The sequence below is a fragment of the Alosa sapidissima genome, chromosome 2 (assembly GCF_018492685.1).
Source record: "Alosa sapidissima isolate fAloSap1 chromosome 2, fAloSap1.pri, whole genome shotgun sequence".
In the NCBI taxonomy this organism is placed as follows: domain Eukaryota; kingdom Metazoa; phylum Chordata; class Actinopteri; order Clupeiformes; family Clupeidae; genus Alosa; species Alosa sapidissima.
In genome coordinates this window covers 11117372-11134607 of record NC_055958.1, presented here as the reverse complement: position 1 = coordinate 11134607, position 17236 = coordinate 11117372, and the positions used below count along the sequence as shown (strand labels likewise).

Here is a 17236-nt window from a genome sequence, read left to right as displayed (position 1 = left end):
AATTATGTATTAATGTAGCCTACTCTTTTTTGGTGATGTTTACCGCATTTATGCATGTATCACAGAAATGACTGGGATTCAGTTTTTGGTGTCAGGTTCGGCCAAACATTAAATAATAGATTTGGTATTTGGCAGATTCAGTGCATCCTAAACACTAACAATGATTATTTTAGAAATGATACTGATAGATAGAATTGTACACACGTGCACATGTGACAAAATAAAGTCAAATTGTTTAGGACATGGACAATGTGACATCAGACTAAAGTTGATCATATAAAGATTATCCTTATTTATATATTCTAAATGATCTCTATGGTGTATGGAAGACAAGAAGATACACACACCTGTCAGCCCAACTAGTAGTCCAGCTGTGCACTATGTGAATCTGGGTCCATGTCACAAACGCCATAATATAAATATACATGTAAGAGAAGATCTTACAGCACTACACGGCCAACTACCTCACTCCCACTTAGTAAGCTTTCATCTGGGTTTTTCCTTTATATCACTAGTTTTAGATTAAAACTCCTTACTGTAAAGCGCTTTGGGTGCATAGGTAACTTGCTATAAATGTAATGTTGTAATGTTATTGCTGTTGTGTGTTGTTACTAGGGCTGTCAATCGATTAAAAAATGTAATCAAATTAATTACATACTCTGTGATTAATTAATCTAAATTAATCGCATATATAATATTTGCTGAAATATTTGTGAAAGTATTTTAAATATTTCAACTCAAATGAATCATTGAATAATCAGCATTAGTGACATTAAAGTTCAAAAACTCTTTTATTATTATTTTCACTGTTCAAATAATGGCCATAGTAATCTATGATATGACCTAATATGCTGAGGAAATAAATTCAAAAGTGCTTCGGGAAAAAGTTTTTTTTCCACATACAAGGCATTTCAGGCCACAGATATAACCTAGGGGACACAATGAAAACAAATTAACACTCCCCTCTATGTCAATACTATTTCTTTGCATTGATGTGCGACTTAAAAGTAAATGTTCCAATCAATGATCTAGGCAGCACATTTTCTTCTCTCTCTTTCATTTTATAGTCTAATGGTTACTGACTAGAACGGCTCGGGGTCAAAGGTCATACGGAATCGATTAATCTGCGTTATTTTTTTTAATTAGTTATTTTTTCTCAAATGAATTAATCGAAATTAATCAGTTATTTTGACAGCCCTAGTTGTTACTGCTGTTGCTGCTGCCTGCAACATTGTCACTCTACAAGATGGGTTTGACTCTGTACCTGACATTCCTCTCAGTTTTGATTATCATCTGACTCTATCACTTCATTTGATAGTCTCTGTCCTCCAAGATGGCTTCTGATGCTTTTGCGTGATGTTATTGTCATCTCCACCCTCCTACAGCTGCAGATGGGGTTGGAAATGTAGGTGCAGAGCAGAGGCACCTCAGTGTGCCTGTTGCAGACCCAGGAGCCTGGGCCACTGCCATGAGCAACCTGGGCATTGTACCCATGAGCTTAACTGGACAGCAACTAGTATCAGGTAAGCCTCACGTCAAGTAGCTGAAGCCACAGGACAGTGTTTTATGAAAGTTAAAAGAAACAAGACCATATTAAAGGTGCTCTAAGCGATGCTGGGTAATGTCACTTCTGTTGATAATGATATATAATGATAAAAATAAATATTTGCCCATAATTGCCCACAATATTTGCCACCCCTACAAAATCTTATACAAATTGCAACAGATGCATTTTCCTATTTATATTCAACTTCTTTAAGTTTATCAGGGTAACTGTGAACTTTCAGAAGTAGTTCAAGACTTTCTTTTTCATTATGGAAATAAAGTGACACAGAGGTAGCCTAGAAATCTTGCTGCCAGGGCTAGTCTAGCAACTCTCCGTTGGCTTATGAGCTCCAGAAATCGAAACTGAATCAGGCCAATGAAATTGTGTATAGAGTCGTTAGGTGGGCTTAACATAATGATTGATGGCAGAGTTGCAACGGTTTGGCTTGAATTCCCTGCTACTTGAAAACAAATAAGATGGATGCTGCTGTTGGTGAACAGTGTGACACGAGTTAAGCTTTTATTAAGTTGGCAAACGTTTGAACTAGCCAACTAGCTCTGCTGGTGGGAAACGCATGGGACTCATAGCGCTGCCGCTGTCCTATTGCGTGCAGAGGGAATTTGAAAGACAACTGATTATCCCGCCCCTCGGACTGAGCACTGCGAACGGTGAGTGTCCAGACCCTACATTTTAATGTGGGTCTGGCTCGTCAGGCTAACACAGAGGCGAAATCCCCTAGTAATTTTTCAACATGGAAATGACAAAAGAATACACAACATTTACAGTACCCTCCAGAATTATTGGCACCTTGGGTAAAGTTGACTAAAAACAGGTATAAAAAATAATCTTTTAAAAAAAAAGTATTTTCTAAAAAGTTTTCTCAGATACCAGCCGGGCCGGCCCTACCGTAGTAATAAGCGTCAGGGGGGATGGATGGTAGAAAGAGGCAATGAGGGACTGAAAGGGCCAGGTAAAAAAGACGAAAAGTATTGGAGGAAAATGCTGCCAAATGTGCCAGATTTTTTTTGAAGAGGACAGACATAAGTGGCAACTGGTAAAGAGAGAGCCATGATTATAGCCATGTAATTATTGGGATAATACTGGACGTTGTAGCGTTGTCAACCTATTCACAAGCAACATAGGCTATTAAATTAATTAAAATATTAGACTTTTTGTATACGTTAGACCGGCACATCCGGGAACTTGACTCGTGACAAACGTTCCCGCCCCTTTCGGGGGGAAAACAAACAACCCCTCTCATTAACTCCAACGCAAATTAGGGTCAATAAACGTAATTCGTACAGAAATCGCAGGAATAAATAATAACAAAAAATACCACAAATCAATATGACCACTCAATACATAACCACTTTGCCGGTCGTTGACCGTGAAAGATACCTACAAAAGCTTAATTCAATTAATATAAAAACACATCTCTTCAGTATCCCAAGTAGCCTACGAAGTGGTGCAACAACCCCACTCAGTGACCAGAAGTGTCATACGGTCTTCTCTTCTTATGGCTTGTAGCCATAATTTTCTTCTGTCAGGATTTTTTTTGAGGACATTGTAGGCAAAAGAAACTCAGGGAGGGGTTCTTAGCTGTGTGGTTGGTACATGTCTACCGGTTCACTCTGGCTTGTTCTGAGGGAATGTTTTCCCCTCAAAAGGGGCATGGCGCAAACAACCTGCTCTGTGTGACGCGGGTCCGGTTGTAAGTATCATCAAATATGGCGATTCATAGACTTCATAGTATGCAAATAGTCATATCCACATATGTTAAGGTCTTGGTTCTATAGAGTTAGGAATGTGAATTTCGGGCACATTTTCATGATCCTCAAACCCTTCTGAACATTTCAGGTACATTTTTAGCATTTTTGAGCATTCCAGTCTGGAGAAAATTTATTTATATCGGGTGTGCGCTGGTTATTTATGCCGCTGCTGTTGGCCGGTTGCAAGTACGCTCATCAATATGTCATCGACACTCCTCTTTATGCAGACAGGATTCGATCCCCATAGAGCATCACAGTCCCGCCCACAGGAGTTTCCGGAAGTAAGAATTCAATGCAATTTCTCCATTGACAATTCGGGTATAAGCCATAAAAACTTAACTGCACATGGTAGACTCAAAACCAGCTACAGCTGTACTAAGCGATTGTGTATGCTCATATAGACGCCAAAAGTTCACGGGGCACTAACCTCGTTTTGAGATAAATGTATTTTATTCGCGATGTCTTGGATAAGTACTTCATTACCCACAATCCTGAACAATCCCACAGTGATGCCTCTGATTGGTGGAAAGGCCGTTAAGGTCATACGTTAGACCGGCACATCCGGGAACTTGACTCGTGACAAACGTTCCCGCCCCTTTCGGGGGGAAAACAAACAACCCCTCTCATTAACTCCAACGCAAATTAGGGTCAATAAACGTAATTCGTACAGAAATCGCAGGAGTAAATAATAACAAAAAATACCACAAATCAATATGACCACTCAATACATAACCACTTTGCCGGTCGTTGACCGTGAAAGATATCTACAAAAGCTTAATTCAATTAATATAAAAACATGTCCCTTCAGTCTCCCGAGTACGAAGTGGTGCAACAACCCCACTCAGTGACCAGAAGTGTCATACGGTCTTCTCTTCTTATGGCTTGTAGTCATAATTTTCTTCTGTCAGTATTTTTTTTGAGGACATTGTAGGCAAAAGAAACTCAGGGAGGGGTTCTTAGCTGTGTGGTTGGTACATGTCTACCGGTTCACTCTGGCTTGTTCTGAGGGAATGTTTTCCCCTCAAAAGGGGCATGGCGCAAACAACCTGCTCTGTGTGACGCGGGTCCGGTTGTAAGTATAGTTTAAACTTTATCCAGAGAATGTCTAATAAACGGGCTCTGCTTTATCAGCGAAAATTATTGACAAAGATGGCGGAGTCTTTTACTGCCTATGGCTAAAATCTTAATGTGAATAAAAACTTTCTAGACGAACATTGGTACTTGTATCAACAAGGATTGTGGTTTATATATCACACGAACTTAGTCAGGGCCAATACACCATCAAATAGAACACTGCAAATGCTAGTTTGAACACTTAACTTTTTAGGTAGCCGATAGGCTAATCATTAGCCTTTCAGACATTAGAATGTCATTATAATGCTGCTAACATTAGCCTACATGCTGCAATACAGGGATGAAATATATTATGTTTTAGTGACCTTGTTGTTTCTATGAACATGAATTGTTGTTTATATGAAACATCAACTTAGTCGAGGCATAAAAAGCCCTGTATATCCCCATTAAGAACTTAAACCTTTGAACTAGCTAGCTAGCTGATAGCAAAGCTGGATGCTACTGTACCACCGGGTAGACACTGCAGTAAAATGGTTAGCAAACTGTCCATGCCCCCGTGAATATTTCAGTGTCCAAAGGGGTGAAAACCAGTTTAAATCGGGTCACATTATTGACTGTTGTGTGTCGAGGGTCAGCTTGTGGGTTTTGTATGGGCCAGCATGAGGGACAAGACCTATCAAACCTACAAAGTTGTGTGGTGAGTTTTGCAGGGAGGTTGGTAATGCTAGTTAACATTAGCTAGGCTACTGTAGCCTTCATACTGTACGAGCCATATCATCAATCATTAACCTAGAAATACTTCTTCGTACATTTAATGAACATTCTGTGTAATAATTCACAGCAAGTTAATAAACTGAATATGGTGGTCCAGACCATGCATCAGGATGGCAGTCAGATACGAAGCACTGCACAATGTTGCTAACGTTAACGTTAACCGCTTTCACACACACGATATAAAATACACGATGGTAAATATAACATTTAATACCAAAACACTATAATTTACACGATTACTCCTGAAATAACTGCTATTAACTACATAAAACCAGGAGGAAAGGGTTCGCGTGCTGTCGCCGGTTGGAAATGATTTCGCGCTGGTTTGTGCTGCTTATATATTTTTCAGTTTCAGTTTTCCGAGCGAAGGAAGTAGACTAGTAGTTGAAGGACTTCGCTTAAACTTAATATACTGTTCCAAATTCGCTTGAGTATAAACTATCTACTTTAACTAATGTCAGTAATGTTATTCAGCTAGTTGTCATTTCAAAGAAATTACACTTCTCCGTTTAAAATGTTACCTTAGCTAAGAGGCTAGCTAGCATGCTAACAACTGGACAGTAACTGGCAGCAGCATGGTCTGATATTAAGTTATTTTATTACAAATCCGAACACTAAAAAATTACACTTTTAGGCTTGAAATGATCCCAAACACTTACAGATTATGACAAAATGTTCCAAAAAACCCTCAACAAATCCAGAAAGACATAATGACCAATTTATTGGTAAAATTCCACAAGTCTCCATTGACATTAGTGCAGCTTTCACTCTGGTCTGCATAAAGGGGGATTTCCCCCCCTCCCCCTTGCAATAATCGAACGCGGAAATTATCGAACGTTTGCGTCTCTCGCTCCGCTTTAACCCTTTCTGATTAAAGTTATTTTATGTAAGAAAGAACAGTATATGACAGCAGTAGCTACGTGATCAACCTATATGCCTTGTTTGCTCAGAAGTGGGTGTAGTAAAGGAGCAAATCACCAAACAACATGATAGCTGACCCATGCAGAAAAACATGAAAACAAGTTCAATATGCCTCTTAGTGGAATTGTGGAATAGGCTACATTTCAAATGCTTTATTTTTTCCTTCCTGTTTTTGTTAACTGATCAACCTATCCTTGTGGAATATTGGTAGCCTATAATAAAAACTACAGGATAGTAGCTGAAATGTTGCTTTATTTATCTAATTTCCACTACCACTAAAAAAGTGGGCCGGTTTTGGGCGTGAAACTCCCAGGCTGAAAAGTGGCCCCACTCCGGCCCTGTCCATATCAATGCTTATTGAATGGTAACTATAACAACCGTAGTAGAATGACGGTTGAGCCTGAAAAGCAGGCTTCGCAACAATGGTATCAACTGTAAACAAGTTAACTGTCCACTGTGTGAGAAGTTGAACTTTCCCCCTTCTCCCTATATCGGACTTTAAAGACGTTTCGGTGCGCCACTTAAAATGCGAGAGAGGGAGAGACTCCACTCGGTTGCACACACACATACAGTACATGCACCCATACGCACACAGTCACCCGCCACATCTCCCTGGCGTAGTTGTGTTTGTTTGAAGTAGCCAATTGTTTCATGTTGTGTAAAGTGTGTTTGGTGTAGGCCTACAGTTTTGTCTAATCGTTAGTGTCGGGAGTTTTGCCGCCAGTTTGGCGTTCATTCATGCGTCAGACCAAATGTTTGGTCTGCTGCGATTTTTCTTTAGTTTTGCCAAAAGCGGCGTTAATTATAACTAGATGTACCGCAGAGCGCTACAAAATATGACCGCCGCCCAGTCCAGCACATTTTTTCCACAAAAATAAATCACGCTGAAAGGCCTATATGATTCTAACTGTCTCACTAAATTGCATTATCCACACTCAATTCTCACTGGTATCTGCTAGACAACAAGTACCAAAACATGATAAGTTCATAGATTTCACATGTAAAATTCATTTTATACAACCCCACCCCCATCTTGCCTGTTCATAATTCTGAGAAATTCTTGAATTGTGTGCATGTGTGCGTGTACACGTTTATGTCTATGTGTGTGTGTGTGTGTGTGTGTGTGTGTGTGTGTGTGCGTGCTTGTGTGTTTGCTTGCGTATGTGTGTTTGTGCATGTGCATGCATGCGTACATATGTCTACTGTGTGAGTATGTGTCATACGTATGGTTACTGTGAATGTATGTGTGTGCATGTGTATCTGTTTATGCACATGTGTGCACATGGAATGGGTTAACATGATCCCTGGAGGCAAACATACGGAAAAAATTGGTCATCCTAGGCCCTACGGTTCTCAAGATATTCACAGAAAACTGTGTCTGCCCTACCCTCCTTTCGGGGGTCCAGTACAGCGGGGGGGCTACAGATCAAAACGAAAAACGATGGTTCCATGCTATCCATGTGGGGTTACATGCCCACCAAGTTTCGTGTACCCCGGTCTTTCAGTGTCCCGGGAATCCTTGTTGGTGTACGGTCACTAAATGTACACATAAATTATTTTATTGTAAGGCCCCCCATGAACGAAAGTTCACAAAACTTGGCATGCATTCGGAGGGTGTCATAATGATCCTACACTTTCAATTTCGTGCAGTTTTGACCATGTCAGCCAGAGATATTGTGATGAAAACACCTAATTTTTTGCTTTTTAATTTTTAACTAGGTGGCGCTATAAATGAAATAAGTGGTAATGGGATGGGTTGACATGCCCCCTTAAGACCAACATACAAAAAAAAGGTGGACCTCCTAGGCCCTACGGTTCTCGAGATATTCACAGAAAACTGTCTCCGGCCACCTACAGGCCAGTTGGTGTATAGTAACATAAATTAATTTATTGTGTGGCCCCTCATGAACGGAATTCCATGAAACTTGGTGTGGATTCAGAGGGTGTGCATTCAGAGGGTGTCTTCGCTGCGCGGCGGTCATAATAATGTCTTTCTTTGTCCCCGGTAACTTAAACACATAGTGTGGTACCCACTGTCATTCCATTTACCATTTGCATTCGCTGTACAACGCCTGTAAACCGGTTAACATTCACCACTCACAACACTTCCTGGTGCTTCGGCTTCCCAGCTACTGTCCCATTGCGGAAGCGCGCTCCGCATTGGGACAGTGCTTTTACCAACATCCCACAGGGGGAGGGAGTGGGGCATTATGATACATGGGTGTTTGCCTTGTCTGTTTGTCTTCTTGTTATTATTATGTATGTGGGGAATATTGGTTATGGTAATTAACAATTAACATTTTTGTAGTAATATGCACCATTGTCATTTTGTATATATTTGTAATAGTTAGTTATTTTGTTAATAGTGAGTGTTCAGTGAAAGTGGTTACCTATTTGGGTGGTTTGAGCCAATATCCTCATTTAGGCTAATTTAGGCCAATTGGTAGGCTTATTTAAGAGGGGTAGCTCAGTTCCCCTGGAGAGCAAAGAGAGAGCAGCTCTCCTGTTGTGAGGTAGATATTTAGCTTTATGCTCTGCGATTGTTGATGGCTGGAATACTGAACTGGAATGCTCAACTTATTTTTGGTTTGTTTGTTTGAAAGTGTTTTTTGTTGTTGTTAAATAATAGCCTATTGCTATTCCTGCAAGTTTTTCTTTTGGTTATTTTAATAAATAGTATTACACGCTGAAAACCTCTCCTGCACCTCCTTTTCCACCTACAACCCCAAGCTCACATCCCAATTGGTGGGCTGGCTGCCGCGGTCGCTCACACACTGTTAGGGTTAAAGATAGTTGTACAACAAACTGAACGGCTTCTTTTTAAACGCTTCGCTGCGCGTCGGGGAGTTATTTGCCTCCGCCTCGTCCATTAATTTCACATAACGGGACACCTCGGTGGCCATTGTCCCTTACTTATTACACAATCTAAAGAACGCATGATAATGTTTTGTTTGAACGTCAGAAGTGACGTTACCCCGCCATCGCTGACACAACCTCTAAATGTGAAACTGAACTCATTGCAAGTCAGAGAGCTTGAGCACAATTTTTCAGGGGTGCTGAGATGTAATGAGACCCCCTAAAAATAGCTTAAAATCACCTATAGAATCTATTTGGGAGCAATCGAGCACAATTTCTATTTGTAGATGCATGTTTTAACTAAATAGTTACAAGATGGTAAATGTCAAAGAATTAATTTGCATTTTGTTTGTGACTCAGGTTTAACACTGTATTATCCTCAAGGATTTGTAAAGCTCCACAGCAAACACATTACATTCTAAACATAGAGGATTTCCAAGCCACTGGAGCTTCTATTGTCAAAATGGTATTGTGAGTTTAACAAATGAGCACATAGGCAGGTTTTTTGTTCAGAATTTATGTAAGCTCAAAATCCCATGATACATGGACTCATAGATTTGTGTGAGCTTGTTCAAATAAAGCCTTACATCACATCAAAGACAGTAGAATCTAGTCAAAAGGATGCACTCACATGTAACAGTTTTTCTCAACTTATTGTAACTTTATTTTATTTCCACACTGATAATGTGACTGGAAAAGGAAGTAGCAGAGCAAATAGTGTAAATAATGTGTTTTTAGCTAAAAATGCTTTTTAGACCAGGGATGACTAGGTACTTTAGCCCATGGGTGTAAGCAGTGTTTTGATTGTGGCAAATAATCTTATAAGATATTTTAAGTCAATACTAATAATGTTTTTTTTTTTAACATAGAAATGTATTGCCATTGTTTTTAGATAGGCAGAGGCAAAACTGGACCCTCTATCTATTGTAATAGCTGATTAGTTTTACCAAATTGGTTTGTTTTTCATATACAGCTCTGGGAAAAATGAAGAAACCGCTGCACATTTTTCTGATGTCATCGTACACTTGTTGAGTGGCATTCAAATGAGTTGACGATTATATTCAGATTTGCAGTGGTCTCTTCATTTTGAATATGACTGTCAACTCATTCGAATGTCACTCAGCAACCTAGGATGACATCAGAAAAATGTGCAGTGGTCTCTTCATTTTTTCCAGAGCTGTATATAGGGCTTTTGCTCTGTTTAAAATCCTGCCAGGATTAGTGCAATAAAATTGTGATACAAGTTTGTTCTTATCTCTCTTATCTTTTTACTGTTATGAAGTTGCAATGGCCATTCCACCATATCTCTTTTGCTGCCTTTTTATTCTCCCCCCCCCCCCACCCTCATGTCTCTGTTCTCTGCAGCTCTGTCATGTTGCTCTTTAGGGTTAATGAATTCAAAACAAAAGCTTTAATCTGTCTTTGTGATTCCCAGACTCTATCTGTATCCAGGGTTTCGATCCCAACATCGGCATCATCACCCCTTTAAACCCTATGATGGCAGGGATAAGCCTGGTTCCTCCTCCACCTGCCCCACTCGAACTTCCAGTCATCAAAGAGATCATTCACTGCAAGAGCTGTACTCTCTTCCCACAGAACCCCAGTAAGACAAACTGTGATTACAAATTTGTATGTAAACACAACTCATGATAAACACAACATATAATGTACACTTTCCACAAAATGGCAGGTGTACCTTGCCTCAGGCCAGCCTAACTCTATATGTGTATCAGTAAAGTCAATAAAGAGAGTAAGTGTAACTCCAACAAATAATAGTATAGTATACCAAAGCTTTTTAAATGTGCAAGCAAGCTTGTGACTAACTAGATTTAGTCTACCGTAGTGGTACAATGTATGACCGTTGCAAAGAAAATAAAGCTAATTTCCCATATTTTCTCCATGCCCTACTCTAGCAGCTCCTTGTAAACTGCAAGTCACACTTACAAGTTCTCCCCTTGGTTACTCAATCAGTGTTTAACAATTCAAGACAGACAACAAGACAACAATATACTGAACTGCTTGAAGTGTGTGTGTGTGTGTATGTGTGTGTGTGTGTGTGTGTGTGTGTGTGTGTGTGTGTGTGTGTGTGTGTGTGAGTGTGTGAGTGTGGGTTTATGTGTGTCAAGTTATGTTGGTGATTAGATCATAAACGGCCACAGCAACAAAGAGGAATGTCAAAAGAATTTAGTTGGTGTTTGTTGGTACAGTATTTGTTGGTACCAGTGTAAGGGAGCTTTTTTATCTGGTTATACAGTGGGTACTAGTTAAAAATGACACTTCACTCACAAAAAACGTGATTCACGCAGCTACGTGAAATGTAAGTACAACTGCAGCCGCTTGAGGGCAGCATAAGTCCGCTGTGGCGTTCCGCGGTCAAACCGGACGGTGCGTTCGACAACAAGGGCTGTGGTTGGCTGAGCTTTCAGTGTGTTGTTTGTCGGTGTTTTTAGCAGCCCCTGCAACATGCTAGTCCACTGTAGCCTATAAGCTTTGTACATAATGTCAAACATACTTTTGGATTCAGTGGCAGGATTTCTTGATTGTACTTGTACTTGTACTTGATTGTCTCTCAGTAATGTTTTAAAATGAGAGCTTCGTCAGCTGGCAGTAGGCTACTTTGTTGGCAGTCATTGACCAAAAATTGCTTTTAAAAAGCAGGGCTACATAAATGAATAAATATGACAAGAGTGTCAGTGCTAGACGTGCATTTTGCTGAAATTCCAGGTTTGCACTATTTAAATACCCCTTTCTCTTTAAAATCATTAAAAGATGTGTACCTAACCTTTGTAAAGGACTTTGATGCTTCCACTCTGTCTCATTCAGTCAGCTCATGGTCATCCTCTGTGACCACTAGACAGTGTGTCTGTCTTATGCAGAAAATGAGATGCAGATGAGTCATTATGTCAGAAAGGACTGCATTAGATTGGCCATTATTTTAATCATACCAGTAAAGCTATTCTAGACCAAATGACGAAAGGTTCAAATCTCCCGTGTTGTGTATATTTCCAGATTTGCCTCCACCATCCACACGAGAAAGACCTCCTGGCTGTAAAACTGTGTTTGTCGGTGGGCTACCAGAGAATGCCAGTGAAGAAGTCATTCGGGAGGTTTTTGACCAGTGTGGGGAAATTGTGGCTATCCGAAAGAGCAAAAAAAACTTCTGTCACATCCGCTTCAGTGAGGAGTTCATGGTGGACAAAGCAATTTATCTGTCTGGTATGCTACATTTTTGATGAACTCTTGAAACATCACATAGCATGAAGCTTTAGCATCATAACATTGGTATCCATTGCTGCCATTTAATTGTAGTTATTTAAAACAGTAGGATTGGTTGTTGTTTTGTCTTTTAGGATATAGAATACGTATTGGTTCAAGCACAGACAAGAAGGACTCTGGCCGCATACATGTCGACTTTGCCCAAGCACGTGATGACCTATATGAGTGGGAATGTAAGCAGAGGTTGCTTGCACGTGAAGAGAGACATCGGCGCAAAATCCAGGAGGATCGCCTGAGACCTCCCTCTCCCCCTCCCATCATGCACTATTCCGAGCATGAGGCAACCATATTGTCAGAAGGATTAAAAGGTAAATCACCATACAGGACTATAAATCTCTGTTTTATTTATAGGAATAAGACCAATAATAACACTCATAAAAAAATGCTAATTCAATGGATACATTACTTGAAGACATGTCTTGGCAGTGTAGTCAAACAAAGGGTATACATGCCAATTCACACCAATTAAATGATTCTGGAGACGACAAAATCACTGAGATGATTTTTAGTGGAGTGAAGTAATCATTGCAACTCTCTGTAAGCTGTCTGATGTGATTGCAAAAGATTTGTTGTTGTGACAAATCATAGTTGTAAGGTTTTAGAATCTTTGTAGTTCACAGCTTCTGTGACTCATTGTCAGTCAGTGCATCATGTCAGAGTTTTGGACAGAGAACTACTTAATAACCTGGTTTGTAGAACACCCAGATAGCAAAAAGCCCACCAATGGGGGCAGAGCTGGCGGCACATGTATAAGCATACAGTATGTGTAGATTAGGGGTGGCACATGTACGAGCATACAGTATGTGTAGATTAGGGGCTGCACATGTACGAGCATACAGTATGTGTAGATTAGGGGTGGCACATGTACAAGCATACAGTATGTGTAGGGGTGGCATGGTTCATGAAAAAAATCTGAACCGTTCAGTTTGCTTGTCTCGGTTCGGGGAATGTGTGCATCGTACGGTTTTGACGGTTCATGGCATGCGTAATGTAGCCTCATGGCCATATGTGACCTCAGACAGTTTTTTCCCTTTCGTGTGAAAGCGGAGGTGTGGAGTGTTGCGGGTCACATGTAGAAATGGCAAGTGGGAGAGATAACGAAGGCAGTCCGGAGTTGGAGGATGCACCAACGTCACATTAGTCTGGTGTGTGGGAACATTTTGGATTTAATTTTACCTATGATGACAGTGGAAAGACACTGGGACACTGTGATCAGCAGCACCGGAGCTCCACAGGGAACTGTGCTCTCTCCAGTCCTGTTCACCCTGTACACGTCTGACTTCTGCTACAACACAGAGTCATGCCACATGCAGAAGTTTTCAAACGATACTGCAATTATGGGGTGCATCAGGGATGGGCAGGAGGAGGAATGACACACTTGAAAAAACGGTACAGAAGCTCAACTCTTCCACATGTGGCTTAGACATTCTGCCAACCAATTTCTTTAAAACTGTTTTTCACCTTATAGCAGCAGATGTCCTTCGCATGGTAAATTCATCAGTGCTGTCTGGCATTTTTCCTAAGTCACTGAAAACAGCTGTTGTAAAGCCACTTCTCAAGAAGAATAACCAGGACGCCTCCATGCTAAACAATTACAGGCCCATATCCAATCTACCTTTTATTGGCAAAATTATTGAAAAGTAGTCTTTAATCAACTAACCACCTTCCTAACATCAAATGGGTATTTTGATTACTTTCAGTCAGGTTTTCGGGCAAATCACAGAACTGAAACAGCTCTCATCAAGGTTTTCAATGACATACGCCTCAATACAGATTCAGGTAAAACATCAGTCCTAGTGCTATTGGACCTTAGTGCAGCATTTGACACTGTTGATCACAATATTTTATTACACAGACTAGAACACTGGGTTGGATTTACAGGCATAGTTATTAACTGGCTGAAATCATATCTACAAGAAAGGAGTTTCTTTGTTGCCATTGGAAACTGTACCTCAACACCAATGTCCTTGACTTGTGGTGTTCCTCAGGTGTCGATCTTGGGGCCACTATTATTCAACCTCTATATGTTCCCACTTGGACAAATCATCCAAAATAATTTGATTTCATATCATAGCTATGCAGATGACACACAAATATACTTAGCTCTGTCACCAAACGACTATGGTCCCCTTAAATCACTGTTTCAGTGTATAGAACAAATCACCTGGATGTCTCAAAATTTTCTTCAGCTGAACAAAGAAAAAACTGAAGTAATTATATTTGGTAAAAAAGAAGGAAAGACTTAGGGTTGCCACTGTCCTTGACACAAAAGTGTTGAAAGCAAAGGATACTGTTAAAAATCTTGGTGTATTAATTGACAGTGATCTAAATTTCAACAGCCACATGAAAGCGATAACTAAATCAGCTTTTTACCACCTCAAAAATATTGCCAAACTTAGAGGGCTGATGTCAAAAGATGATTTAGAAAAACTCATTCATGCATTTATCTCCAGCAGGGTTGATTACTGCAATGGACTTTTCACAGGCCTTCCTAAAAAGACTATCAAACAGCTTCAGGTGATACAAAATGCAGCAGCTAGGGTTCTCACAAAAACTAAAAGAACTGACCACATTACTCGAATTCTTAAGTCCCTGCACTGGCTATCAGTAAGTTGTTTATCACTTGTTTATAAATCACTTAATGGAGCAGGACCTAAATACCTCTCAGACATGCTTCAGCAGTACACACCCTCCAGACCTCTCAGGTCTTAGGAGAAAAACCTGTTAGTGAAACCTGCTGTTAGAACTAAACATGAAGCAGCTTTTAGCTGCTATGCGGCTCAGCTCTGGAACCAACTTTCGGATGACATTAAAAAGGCCTCAACTGTAGCCAGTTTTAAATCTAGACTTAAGACCAAACTGTTCTCAGATGCTTTCTGCTAACTGCACTGAGTTATAATTTCTGAATCTGTCTTGAAAATTATTCTACCTTGTGTCTTTTATTTTGTCTTTTTAATCATTCTCTTTTTTAAATGATTTTACCTTGTGTTTTATGTTTTCTTTTTATTATGATCTTTACCTTTTGAACTATTCTTTGACTATATTGCCCTTCTATGCTTTTATTTGTTATTATTATTTGGTTTTGTTTATGTAAAGCACATTGAATGACCTCTGTGTATGAAATGCGCTATATAAATAAACTTGACTTGACTTGCATTCAGTAATGATGCTCATTAACTATGCCCTTGTAGCCGAGCTGCTCCAATCACACTCATTTCATTACTCAATACCAGACCCTTAATCTTTTGGATTTGGGTCTGGATTTCGAGGCTGGCGATTGTGTGCAAGCATTGTGCAACATTCATTATGCTAGTACAGGCCTGGAGTGGCTAATCGGGAGCTTCGGGAGGATGGGCAGGTCTGAATATTGTGAGCTTAAATGTATTGTTTCTGAAGTTCATTTGCCGCGCCCTCACAGCACTTCAGCAGCTTAGGCTATGCGTTTGCAGCCCCTTACTCAATTTCCCAAACATTAACAAAGCAGCCCTCACAATAACTGTTTGGAAATCGCAACCAAGTCTATATTTGCAATAATTAAGGGGAGTAGGAGGATATATGAGCGCCCCTCCGCTCCTCTGTGCAGGGTGTAGTAGGCTAATAATCATTTATTTTACTGTAAGGTAATAATCTAAAAAAGCACTCAAAAATAAAATATCATTAAAATGTGTGTGAATGTATGTAAAAAGTCTGCCTATTACATGCTGCTCCAAACTGATTTAAGGGAGTCAAAAGCTCCTACTCCTTATCCGTGCAGGGGAGACATGTAGTAGGCTAATAATAATTTATTTTACTGTAACGTAATAACCCCAGATGTCAAAAGCCCTCGAAAATAAAATATCATTAAAATGTGTGTTGAGTCCTTTTCACATGGACGATCTAAAGTTCAGTTTCAGTGAGCAAATAGCCCTGCTGAGAGAAACTAGAGGAGTGAGGAGAGAAAGGGTGCATTTACAGGGCTTGTCAAGGTTATGTGGTGGCTTAGAAGATATCTTGCATAGCTCGGGTAGGCTACGCCATGTGTAGAAATAAAATATTCTGTAATATTTCAGTCAGTCTTAGTTTGCTGAAAAGGCTGTAGATAGCAATAACACATTCTACTTTTTTGCCAAATAAATGAAAAGTATGTTGAAATGATCAATGTCTTCACTCTTGCTGTATCAAAATCTCACCTAGCTTTCCTCAGAGATGGTCTCAATGATGTGCTTGAAGTCAAGTCAAATTCTTTCAGTTTGTGCATGATTACATGATATAACTAATTCTGCTGAAGTATGGTATTTCTGAAGTGTTAAAGAGTAAAATAAAAAATAAGAACAAGAACCGTGCAGAACCAAAAACCGTGACCCTAAAGCCGTGATACAAACCGAGCCGAACCGTGCCACCCCTAGTGTAGACACATATTATAGCCAGACAGCAAAAAGCTTTTGATTTAATTCGGAATGCGCGTCAAATCAATTTAATCATAATAGTGACTATACGTGCATTGAGTTTCAAGCCCAGAAAGTTAGCTGATATACGTGACAACAGCCTAAAATGTATGGGCATACCGTATGGCCACTCACTTCACTGTGAAAAACAGTGAAACAATAACTTCTTATGTATAATGTGCACTTAAATATAAATATGGTAATATTTCATGCTTCAGTTTTGTGATAGCTGTTTTGTATAAAATGGATCATATTGCAAAATATTATATGATATCATTTAAGTTTTTTTATTTTTCAAGATGACAACAAGTTCAGTGATGCTACAGCTGTGCTTTTTACATGGATTGACCGGGGTGAGGTGAACCGCCGTACTGCCAACCAATTTTACTCAATGATCCAGTCTGCTAACAGCCACGTGCGGCGCCTAATGAATGAAAAGGCCCAACATGAGGAAGAACTGGAACAGGCCAAGGAGCTTTTCAAGAACGCCCTGCTGGCCATCCTCACACAATGTAAGACCTAGACTCCACCACACTGCTATAAGCTCAGTAGCTACCTAGACTCCACCACACTGCTATAGCCTCAGTAGCTATAGA

The 17236-nt window shown here is 40.0% G+C and overlaps 1 protein-coding gene across 2 annotated transcripts in view; it reads left to right on the top strand.

The window, feature by feature from the left end:
- enox1 (ecto-NOX disulfide-thiol exchanger 1) overlaps window positions 1–17236 on the top strand; it is a 61490-nt gene that overhangs the window by 23064 nt on the left and 21190 nt on the right. For both annotated transcript variants that reach the window (XM_042070088.1, XM_042070091.1), the window contains 5 exons: window positions 1386–1523; window positions 10376–10543; window positions 11950–12156; window positions 12291–12524; window positions 16940–17152. In XM_042070088.1, coding sequence (XP_041926022.1) covers window positions 1386–1523; window positions 10376–10543; window positions 11950–12156; window positions 12291–12524; window positions 16940–17152 — 960 coding nt within the window. The remainder of the gene's footprint in view (window positions 1–1385; window positions 1524–10375; window positions 10544–11949; window positions 12157–12290; window positions 12525–16939; window positions 17153–17236) is intronic.